This window comes from Sus scrofa, chromosome 18 (assembly GCF_054392235.1).
Source record: "Sus scrofa isolate SSC_HxYL_T2T_F1_AM1 chromosome 18, Sscrofa_HxYL_maternal_Yorkshire_Landrace_v2.0, whole genome shotgun sequence".
Taxonomy (NCBI): domain Eukaryota; kingdom Metazoa; phylum Chordata; class Mammalia; order Artiodactyla; family Suidae; genus Sus; species Sus scrofa.
This window is the reverse complement of record NC_139400.1, coordinates 60,013,573-60,025,119: the sequence shown is the minus strand read 5'-3', so window position 1 is coordinate 60,025,119 and position 11,547 is coordinate 60,013,573. Positions and strand designations below refer to the sequence as shown.

At 58.0% G+C, this 11,547-nt stretch overlaps 1 protein-coding gene across 10 annotated transcripts; it reads right to left on the bottom strand.

The window, feature by feature from the left end:
* Nucleotides 1–79: 79 nt before the first annotated feature.
* On the bottom strand, nt 80–8,554 carry POLD2 (DNA polymerase delta 2, accessory subunit). Of its 10 annotated transcripts, none has more exons than XM_085004787.1 (11): nt 7,828–8,546; nt 6,951–7,225; nt 3,209–3,649; nt 2,901–3,024; nt 2,517–2,631; nt 2,160–2,358; nt 1,795–1,875; nt 1,500–1,657; nt 1,243–1,370; nt 648–749; nt 80–345 (listed from the first exon to the last, which is right to left on the bottom strand). In XM_085004787.1, exons 3-11 carry the CDS (start codon nt 3,248–3,250, stop codon nt 185–187), a joined length of 1,110 nt encoding a protein of 369 aa, XP_084860913.1. In that variant the 5' UTR covers nt 3,251–3,649; nt 6,951–7,225; nt 7,828–8,546; the 3' UTR covers nt 80–184.
* Between the last annotated feature and the right edge of the window lie 2,993 nt (nt 8,555–11,547).

Here is an 11,547-nt window from a genome sequence, read left to right as displayed (position 1 = left end):
GGAGTCGGGGGGGTGGGGGGAGAGGAGGGAGGCACCCCACAAGAGTGCCCTGCCCAGCTCCAGGTCTGCTCAGCTCAACACCAGTAAACAGTCAGGCTTTATTTACAAAGCAAAAGCTGCCACGGTGCTGACGCCACAGGGGAGGAATGGCCAGGGCCTCTCGAGACAAGGCCGCCTTTGTGAGTCAGGGGCCCAGACCCAGGCTTTCCAGGTCCTCCTCCTCTGCCCCGAAGCCTGAGAAGCTGATGGGCTGGCAGGTCAGGCTGCGCAGGTTCACGAGGCAGGCGGTCTGTGTGGAGCTGAAGTCGGGGACAGCTACCAACAGCACTGTCTGGTCCTCGGGGCCTGCAGAGAAGCCAGATGGGGCCCACCTTGGTTCTGGGTGAGCCTCAAAGGGAAGTCCCCCCATGGCACCGCAGGAGCTCCTTTGGATCAGAAACAAAGGGCCCAGGACACCAGAAAGGGCCAAAGCTAAAGCCACACCAACCAGAGTGAGCCCTGGCACACAGCTTCCGCCGTGACAGAGTCTGAGCCTTCCGCCCACGGGCCCGGGCACCCCGCGAGGCTTCCTCTGTGCATCTTGGCCCCGGGCGGGAGCTCATGGCTCCTGACGGCCACAGCCGGGGCCCCCAGAAGACAAAACTTACCTCGGATGATTTTAGAGCCAAAGCTGGGGGTGTTGCCACAAAAGTAGACGTGTGGGCACTCCAGAAAGATGAACGGGTCGGTTTTGTAGAAAGGGTAGCAACCTGGAGAAGAAGGCCCTGCTGCTGAGAGCCGGGCTTCTCAGCCTCGGCGCAGGGGACATTTGCACTTGCAGGGTGAGGATAGCCCAAGGGGGACCCGGGGCACCATCTCACACGAGTGTGACCCTGGCAGTAGTCCTGCCAGTTGTCACAACAAAAACATCTCCGCACGCTGCCCCATGACCCCCGAGCCAGGTCGGCCTGCTCTGCTGCCGCCTTCGCCCTTTGGGGGAGGCCCGGGGACAGGTGCCGTGCTCCGACTGGCTCAAGCTCCCGTATGCTCCCTTGGCCTTCAGCTCCAAGCACGGCCTTGGCCAGAGACAGGCAAGAGTCCAGAGGGGCCCCCAAAACAAACGTCAAGCTTTGGACGTTTCCCGAGGCAGGTCACGGCAAGGCTGGCCAGTGCAAATCCCCTCTGGGAAACTCCGAGCACTGAGGGAGCCGTTTCAGGCCGTCCCTGCCTTCTGCTCCCACCCCGTGTGCCTGGCCCCCTTACCTAGGGTGTCAGGAGCTGTGGGGCTGATGTGGCGGATTTGCAGGGTCCACTCCAGGATCTCCAGGTGATCCTCCATGCCGCTGTACCGGAAGATGTCACCCACGTTCTGTCCAGATGTGCCCAGGAACCTGCAAGGCAAGGCTCGGCTGGCCCCATCCTGGGGAGCTGGCCCAGCACGCACAGGGCACCCCCCAACCCTGCCACAGCCCTGGTGCCACTGAGGCAAAAGGCCAGGGGTCAGGCTGGACTGTGGCTACCTGACTCCATCGATGGTGGCCTGGTAGGGGTTGGTGACCAGCTGGAGCGTGGAGTAGGCAGTGGCCAGAGGGAACATGCAGGGGTGCAGGGGCTGCTGGGGGAGCGTGTAGTTGGTCGGGTCAAATTCGCCTGGCATCACGTCCACGGGCACGGAGGCCTGGAGGGCACAGGGGCAGGGGAGCTTGTAGGCCCAGCGCCCTCCACACCCCCCCCGCTGGAGTCCCGTGCCCCCGCCCTCCAGTGCCCAACGGCGGGTGCCAAGTCCTAAGGCCGGCACACCCCCGGCTCCCTCACACTCAGCTGCAGGAGGATCTCGTCCAGCATCTTGACGGCCTCCACGCTAGCTGCCTGCGTCTTCTTGGTCAGGTACTTGGCCTGGGAGTGGAAGCCCACACCCGGTCGGTCAGGCTCCAAGGGGGGCCCAGATCAAAGGGATGCCCAGAGCCCCCCCAGGAGGACCGAGAGCAGAGCAAAGCCCCACCCACAGGGGCTCAGTAAGAGTTCTGGGCCTCAAGCCCCCCAGCCGCCCTCAGAAAGCTAGGACTGAGCATGAGGCCTGGCCCCCGAGCATAGGAGGCTCCTGGGTCACTGCAGGGCGCTTCCCGCCAGGCCCGCCATGGGGGAGAAGGGGCCTGAACGCAGGCAGGTGGGCGCCGTACCTTGTTGATGGAATCTCTGCTCTGGGTGTTATGGCTGAGGAGGTTCCCGGCGAGGATGACCCGGGAGACGTGGGCGGCACTGCACTGCTCCCCTTCGTCTCCAAGCTGCCCCGTCACCACGTCCACCAGCAGCTGGGTGCCCAGCAGGCTCTCACCCCCGCCTCCACCCAGGCCCAGACCAGACACCAGCAACACAAACCTGCCAGACAAGTGGGGGTCCTCCTGGGTGCTGGGGAAGAAGGGGTCCCCCAGGAGGCCGTGTGGTGCTTGTAGAGGAGCTCCACGTGGGCAGGGGACATAGGGCCAGCCACTGCGACTGCCCTGGCCCACTGACTGGGCCCGGGCACTGCTCCTCACCTGTCTGTGTCGAGGGGGCGTGTGGGCTTCTGAGGGGCAAGCCCTGCAAAGCAGTGGTCCTCCACCAGGAACTTCCCGTCATCCCCCGCGGAGCCCAGCAGGGCCAGGACCGTCCCTGGGGAGCAGCAGGGTCAGACCCAAGAGGGGGGCCTGAGGGGCTACCACCTCTTTTCAGGCCCCCAAACGACAACCGCAGCCAGTTCTCCTCTGCTGTGCTGGTGAATTCTCACTGAGCATCTGCTGCCTGGGCTCGCAGCCATCAGACTGAGGGGAGAACTGACCCCTACCTGGGTCTCACCCCCTGCCTGAACCCAAACCGTCACCCTGGGGAAGGTGAGTGTGCGCCAGCACCCAGACCCGCAGGGCGCCGTCCCCACACCCCACCTGTGACCAGCTTGGACACGTCAATGGCGCCCTCCAGTTTGATGCGCTGCAATTCATCTTCCAAGATCAGCTCGTCATCCGGGTGGATGTATTTGCTCCGAGGAGGCTGGGGGAGCAGGTTGTGCTGAAATTCGAAGATGGGGGTGGTGAGCAGACTGGGGCCAGAGCCCCACCAGGGCTTCTGTGCCGCATCACTGAGACGGTCCCGCTGCCCCGAGGGCAGTGGCCCAGCTCCAGTCGCCTGGATCCAAGGCAGTGCCCCCGGGGCGGTGTTCCAGGAAAGGCGCACGGGGGACAGCCGGCCTCACCTCTTCGCTGACTTCCCGCAGGATGGAGGGCTGGAGCTGCATGGCCTTGAAGAGGGTCCCGACCACACAGCACTTCTCCCCGGGCTGCAGCTCACACAGCTTCTTCACGACGACGCCCCCGCCTGAAGCACGGGGGGCACGAGCTCAGGGACCGAGCGGCCCACCTGAGCCCCTGTGGCGGGCTGGCACAGCCTCATCTGGCAGCACGGGCAGCCCGGGGCCCTGGCCTTCGCCGCAGGGGAGAGAACGTCCAGGCCAAGGACCCCCAGACCTAAAGGCTGACCCGGCCCCAGGAGGACAGGGACGCTGGATGTGGCTGGGCCCTGGAGGCCAAGGGTCCTCACAAGAGAGGCAGACATGCAGAGACGGCGACGTGAAGACGGGGCAGAGACCAGAGGGACGTGGCCACAGGCCTGGCAGAGCTGGGGCAGCTGCGAGAAGCTGGAAGAGGAGAAGCGGGCTGGAGGGAGCGTGGCCCCTGGATTTCAGACTCCTGGCCTCCAGAACTGGGAGAGGATAAATTTGTTGTTGGCGCCACCTAGTTTGTGGCTTTGTGGCTTATTACAGCAGCCACAGGAAACCACTGCAGAGTAGTACCTATACCTAAACTCTAACACTGATTCTTGTTTTTGCTTTTTTTTTTTTTTGTGCTTTTTAGGGCTGCACCTACAGCACATCGAGGTTCCCAGGCTAGGGGTCGAATCAGAGCTACAGCCACCAGCCTACGCCACAGCCACAGCCACAGCAGTGTGGGATCTGAGCCACTTCAACTGACACCATAGCTCATGGCAACGCTGGATCCTTAACCCACTGAGCAAGGCCAGGGATCGAACCTGCAACCTCATGGTTTCTAGTCGGATTCGTTTCCGCTGTGCCACGATGGGAACTCCTTTTTTTTTTTTTTTTTTTTTTTTTTGCTTTTTATGTCTATACCTGCAGCATATGGAAGTTCCCAGACCAGGGGGTTGAATCAGAGCTGCAGCTGCCAGCCTATGCCACAGCCACGGCAACACTGATTCTGAGCTGCATCTGCAGGCTATGTTGCAGTGTGCAGCAACACCGGATCTTTAACCCACTGAGCGAGGCCAAGGATCAAACCCGTATCCCAACAGACACTATGTCAGGTTCTTAACCCATTGAGCACACAGGAACTCCTGGTTCTTTTTTTTTTTTTTTTTTTTTGGCCATGCCCAAGGCATGTGGAAGTTCCCGGGCCAGGGATCAAACCTGCGCCATAGCAGCTATAGTGACAATGCCGGATCCTTAATCTGCTGTGCCACAAAAGAACTCCCTAACAGGGATTCTTAGAGGTATGCCAAGGCTCAACACAGCTCTGCCCAGATAATATTAGTTTCCTTTGAGCGTTTAGATTCTTCCACCCGCCCCACAAATCCGCCCCACAAATGCCTCATGTTTTGAAAACAGAGATACTCTAAATTCAAACTTCGTATCCTGGAGTTCCCATTGTGGCTCAGTAGTTAAGGAATCCGACTAGGAACCATGAGGTTGCAGGTTCGATCCCTGGCCTTGCTCAGTGGGTTAAGGATCCGGCGTTGCCGTGAGCTCTGGTGTGGGTCACAGATGCAGCTCTGATCTGGCGTTGCTGTGGCTGTGGTGTAGGCCGGCAGCTACAGCTCCAATGAGACCCCTGGCCTGGGAACCTCCATGTGCTGCAAGTGCGGTCCTAAAAAGCAAAAAAACAAAAAACAAAAAACTTTGTATCCCCATCCACGCCACTCCGCTTCCTGTGGAGTTAGGCAGCCCTGTTCACCCAGAGTGCCTGGACCCCAGAACACGCACGGAGTGTCAGGGATGGGCAGGAAGATGGGGGCGGGAGAGCCTGGAAGGCAGGGGCCACTTGAGGAGTCAAGTCTCAGAAGGCCTGTGGGTCTGTTACGTCAGACCCCACGCCTGGAGAAAACACGACCGGGAGGTGAAGGGACAGCGTGGACTCGGGAGCAGCCCTTTCCTTAGCCCGGCTGGCTCCAGCACGAGCCCCTCCTGTCCCGAAATAACCGAGAACATTCCACGGATCTACGCCCCGGCGAGCAGAGGAGCAATCCAAAATAAGATAAGCAGGGCACCAGCACTGGAGAGAGATGCCAGACACCAGCAGAAACAACAGATCCCAAAGCCCTGATGTCCACCGAGCCCCTGGCAGCCCCCTCCTCGCCCTCCCGGAGCTCCAGGCCAGAGGGAGAGGCGACAGCAGTCAATGAGGGATCAGCTGCTGCAACATGTGCCACAAACAGACAGGAGTGAAGGCAGAAGGAATGGAGCAGGCTGATGGTTGAGGCGGCCTCTCAAAGCACATGACATCTGAGGTGGTGAAGGAAGCCTGGGCAAAGAGCATGCCAGATGCGGGGAAAGCCTGGCAGGAAAGGGCTTGAGGTGTTCAGGAAACTCATGAGTGGAGAGAAATGAATTCTGTCTTTTTTTTTTGCTATTTCTTGGGCCGCTCCCGCGGCATATGGAGGTTCCCAGGCTAGGGGTTGAATCGGAGCTGCAGCCACCTGCCTACACCAGAGCCACAGCAACGCGGGATCCGAGCTGCGTCTGCAACCTACACCACAGCTCACGGCAACGCCGGATCGTTAACCCACTGAACAAGGGCAGGGACCAAACCCGCAACCTCATGGTTCCTAGTCGGATTCGTTAACCACTGCGCCACGACGGGAACTCCGAGAAATGAAATCTGAAATGAGCTGAGCGCTGGGGAGGAAGCCTGGCCACACGGAGCTGCCACGTGGAGGTGTTCTGGGTGAAGCCAGCACCAAGAGCCAGGATAGCGTGAGAACGATACTGCCCGCTGCCAATCACCCAGCCAAGGCCTGTTCATCGTGGGCCCCAGTCTGTGAACAAAATAAAATGGCTGTTTTCTGTCCCTGGGCAGTTTTATTAGATGAGAAACCTGGTACCCCAGCAAGTGCTGCTATAAAGAATCTAAGGGATGGCATTGACCTTGGGCTTGAGGAAGGCGTCCCTAAAGCCTTCAAGGAAAGTGAGCAAAAGGCACTGGGAGCCAGAGGAAGGAGACCCTTGCCATGTGGCGGAGGAAAGAGGAGTAACACTTGTGCCTGCAGTAAAGAAAACACCTCTGATGTGATGATGCAGCTCCACCGGGTCACGTTTTCTCCCGGCTGCTTAGAACATCAGAGTGAATGCAGCTGACCTGGGGGGATGGGATGGACCCAGTCGCCAGCGCTTCCCAAAGCTTCCCAAGTGGCTCCAGTGTGCAACCTGGGCTGAGACCCAGAAGGCCTAAGGCTGGGGGCAGAAAACATGAATAAGACGTGGTCTCTCCTACATCAGTTTAAAGACAAAACAGGTGAATCAAAAACTACATAAAGAGCCAATCTTTTTTTTTTTTATTTTGCCACATCCGCAGCATGCAGAAGTTCCCAGGCCGGGGACTGAACTCACGCCGCAGCAGTGACCCAAGCTGCAACAGTGACAATGCCAGATCCTTAACTACTAGGCTATCAGGGAACTCCCAGAAAGCCACTCTTATAAGCAGTAAGAGTGAGGTGATGCAGCATCACCCAAAAGTTGAAGGTGGTGGTGGGGTCCTGCTTCACCAAGGATAACGTAAAGCAGGACAGATCACCAAGGAAGAAACGGGAAAAAAAGAGAAAGATCTGCACTGCCCAGGCCACGTGATTATGAAAAGAAAGACGGCCCCAAGGCACAGGAGACTGGTGCCCAACAAACACAGAAACACTTCCCCAAACTCATCACTTACCCCAGCGCTGCCTGGCCCGGCTCACCAGGAAGGGCCTCATCTGGACCAGGCGGGTGGCATAAATGTGGGCATACTGCCGGTTAAAGCTGCGCTCCCCTAGTCGGAAGGGCTGGGACGAGTTGGTGTAAGTCACCACGGGGATTCGGTCAAAAGTGGCGTTGCTGGCTGATGGTGGGGACAGCAGAGTGTGCGCCCTCTGGGCAGCCTGCTCAGAAAACATGGCCATGCTTGATGCGTCCAGACCTACTGAGGCCAGGCCGAGGAGGAGGCGGACCCTGTGAGAACACAAATGCAGTCCTGAAGCCCCAGCCCACGCCCACAGCAGCTGCGTTCCTGGTGTGGCTCCTCTGTGCCCACAGAGCACCAGGAGGAGGGGGAGACCTGTAGTGACCAGCACCTGGAACTCGACTGTGCTACCAACGCCTTGCCCCGTACCCTTCACCCAAAGGGGAGATGAGGAAAGCTAGGAAATGCTTCTCCCACCCACAGTTCTCCAAACCATCCCAAGGGTCCCCTGCCTGCCGCACGCCTCCACCTGGACAACTCTCGGGGTCTCAAACTCCACCCCCCCAAGTGGAATGCCTCCTCCGCCTCCAGCCAGCTCCTGGGCATCTGCCCCATCTCAGGGTGTGAAGCCAGCCTGTTATCACACAAGCCTACTATAAAGTTATTAAATAATATAAGTACTCACTTCTCTGCTCAAAAACCTCCAAAGATTCCCCATTTCACAGAATAAAAACCCCAGTCCCTACAGTGGCCTAAGAGATCTGCCCTCCTGGTTCCACTCTCCTGCACCTCCCCCCCCCCCCCCCATCCCGTGGCCAGCTCTTCTCCCACACACGTGTGGCTCACTGCCTTCAGGCTGCTCAAAACTCACCTTCTCCACCTGTAACCCTCCCCTGCCACTTCTGCTTCTCCAGTGTTTATTGTTTTCCATGGCAGTGATCTTCCAACAAACAATACATTTTAAGTTTACTGTCTGCCTCCTCGGACTAGAGTAAAACCTCCAGGAGCGCAGAGGTATAGGCACCTGAGCCCATTTTCCAGAAGCAGCCACGAGCCCCACTGAGATGTGCTTCAGGCGTGAAATCCACAGCAGGTTCCAAGATCAGTGGAAGGAGTAGCTCAGTCATTACTCTACATGCGTGCTGGGATGATAACAGTTTGCGTGTAACGGGTTAAATAAGATGTGGCAGGCACTAAATTCAATTTCTACTCCCTCCTCTTTTTTTTTTTTTTTTTTAAATGGCCTTTTTAGATTGGGTACTAGGTGACTTGTATTCTGTCCCTATCGAACAGCTATGGGCTGAGACGGAATCTGAATTAACTTTCTGCCCCAAAGTGCAGAGCCGGGGCGGCACTCTAGCCGCAGTCTCGGAAGGAGCCCTAGGGCCATAAGCCCCAGACCACGGCCTCGGCCCGCGCCCTGGGGCCGTCTTGGGGGGGATACAGCAGAGACACCGCTCAGCCCTAGCGAGACGCCGCTCAACCCGCCGCTACGAGTGGACACCCGGGCCCCTACTTGGCCAGGGCGACACGAGACCCCACTTACCTCGCTGTGCGACGCGATCCGCCCACTGCCGCGCGCCGTCTCCCGCCAATCCGCGCGCCCCGCTCCGCCCACTGCCGTATCCTGCTAATCGCCGAGCGCCCCACCGCGCTCCTCACCGCCGGGCCCGCCCACCGCCGCGCACTGTCTCCCGCCAGTCCGCGCACCTCATCCCGCCCATGCTGCATCCGGCCAATCGCTGCGCTCCCAGCTCCGTCCATCACCGCGGGGCCGGCCCACCTTCGCGCAACCCCCCTCTCCCGCCAATCCGAGCGCGCTCTGCCCCATACATTGCCGCGCGCTCCGCCTCCTGAGCCTTGCGCGTGCGCGGGGTCACGCCCCCGGTTCCTTGGGCAAAACCGGCTTGGTTTGGCGTCAAGGTACTCACGGTCACGTTTGTGCTGTCCGTCGTTCCGACCTGGGCTGTCGCTGAGGTCACCGCACTTTCCCGAGTGTTAGCCCTTGTCGCGCCTCCCCAGGATCCGGCCTGGTGCCCGACTCTGGTGGACACCGCTTCTGAAAACAGGGTGGGAGGACCAAGGCAGATGTTTGCACCGTCCAAGGGGAGCGATGACTCCGAGGCAAGTCCTAGAACTGGGCCGGGCACTGGGCTCCAGGACGGCAGGGGAGGCCTTGTAGGGTGAGGGTGAGGGAAGCAGACCAGCTGTCTTCAGCTCTTCGCACAGGGCCAACAGCTCTGCCAGCCTCCACCCGACACCCCCCAGTCACTGTTGTCCTCGCTGCCCTCATCATCCACGCTCCTTCCTACCCACCAGGGCCTCCCCCGGCCGTCCCCCATTTCGGGGAGGTGAGAGGATGTCTCTTTTACACATCTCCACCCATCCCAGAATTCCTAAGCAAGCGCGAGTGGCCCTTCCCCATGAAACTTCTCCATACCCACCAGCTCTGGGATGTAGTCTCCGGTGCCCTTTGGCACATGCTGTTCTGCTCTGTCACTACATCTGTTTCCCAAATCTCGGTTTCGTCTCCGCCGCAAAGTAGACAGATAATGATGGATAACACATAAAAGCCTTTGCTATGGACCTAACACTATTTGAAATTCTCGACGCGTATTAATCCAGCTAATCCTCACATAACCGTTTGAAGATGGAGAAACTGAGGCACAATGAGGTCACAGGGCTAGTGAATACCAGCTAGGACACACACCAAGGCAGCCTGACATTGTATGTGTGCTGGCCTTCTGCATGTGCAGCTGAATTACCCACCTAATTAACCGTGACTTTGCTTTTGCCCCTGCCATTTAATTAGGCACTTGTCAAACATCCAGTTGGATGTGTTTGGATAAATCTGCCCTCAAGGGCATATGGGAACCCAGTCCAGTTCACTTATCACGGTGCCTGGCACACGGAGACTCCCAATTCAGCTTATGTTTGTTGAATGAATATATGGGCTTTTTTGGGGGGGGGGGAGGTAATGGGCTAAGTGTCTTAAGAACATCATCTCATTGAGAATTACCTTAGCCCTGTGAGGCAAGTACTATTATCTCCACTTTACAAAAAGATTCATAGTTTCCCCAGGGCTAGAATTGGAACCCACCTGCCTGCTTCTCCTGGGCGAGTGCTCAGGCATGGAGCCGTGCAGCCTTTCCACTGAGCTCTGCTACCCGCAGGTCTGGGCCAGGTGCACAGTTGGGGCAGCTAAGGGGGTCTGTCCTAGACCCCAAGGCATCAGTCCTTGACTCTCTTCTCCTGGCTGGCTGTACGATGGAGAGGCTAGCGTGTTGACTTCCCTGGCCTCCCTGGCAGCCAGAGGTAGTAATGAGATCAGGTCTGGCAGAGACATAAGGGGAAGTCTGGTAGGGATTGGGGGAGTGCCTGTCAGGCTTCTGAGAAATCTGCTTTTGTGATAAAAGGGAGGGACACAGCCTACTGTCTTTCTTCATCTTTCTGTAGTGAACACGGTGCCAGGCCTTGTCCTGCAAGGATGTGCGCCAGCACTTAGCTCCTGGACTGGGACCTGCAATTGCTAACTCTTTATTTCATTTTATAAAATGAACCCCTGGAGTTCCCGTTGTGGCTCAACAGGTTAAGAATTAGACCTTGTCTCTGTGAGGATGTAGATTTAATTCCCGGCTTTGCTCAGTGGGTGGAGGATCTGGCGTTGCCGCAAGCTGTGGCCTAGGTCACAGACGTGGCTCAGATCCCTGTGGCGGCTGGCAGCTGCAGCTCCAATTCAGCCCCTCGTCTGGGAACATCCATATGCGCAGGTGCGGCCCTAAAAAGACAAAAAAGAAGAAGAAGAAGAAGAAGAACCCTGATTTGTGTTCTCCACTTTGGCCTTTGTGACTGTGACATGTGACGTGTTCCTCAGTGATGTGTGCAGGACTATCAAAGAGCAGAGGGCAGCCAAAAGCCTTAACAGAAGCCGTGTCTTTGGGTTTGGGCCCCTTGAAATAAGTACAGGCTCCCACGAAAGCAAGGGCTGGGCAGAACGGCCTTACAGGCAGAGGGCCTTCTAGAAGGCTCACCTATGATATTAGGTTGCCGAAGGAAGAACGCACAAGGCCAAGTCAGGAAAGCAAGAGAGATTTATCAAGGCATCCAAAACAGACGGGTAGAGCTCAAGATAGCACCAGCCCCGAGGGCGAGGAGAAGTTAGTCTCATAAAGGCTCGTGGTGGGCATCTCGGTCCAGGGTCTATGGCGGGAACTTGAAAGGAAGGTCACACAATTTGGGGAAGGGGTCGGGGGGTCCCGTCCCACGACTGAGTGATGGTGGCAGGGAAAATCACAGGGGAAGGGAAAATGACCAAATGTGAGATGATGGTGGGCGTCGGAGTCTCACAAGCGGGTAAATGCAGCAACGGGAATCGACGGACACGGGGCATCTTCACCGGTGGTTAATCTCTGCAGGCAGTTGTTTCCTGTAAACTGTTGTCTCTTTCTGTCCAACTCAAATGGCTACATTTCAAAATTGAGAGACTGAAACGCCGTGTATCCGTGGCGGGACAGGGGCAGGCAGCCTTGGAGGGGTGGGAGGAGGAGGAAGTGGGGCGTTGAGGAGGAGCCCCAGGAGGAGGACGGTGGAG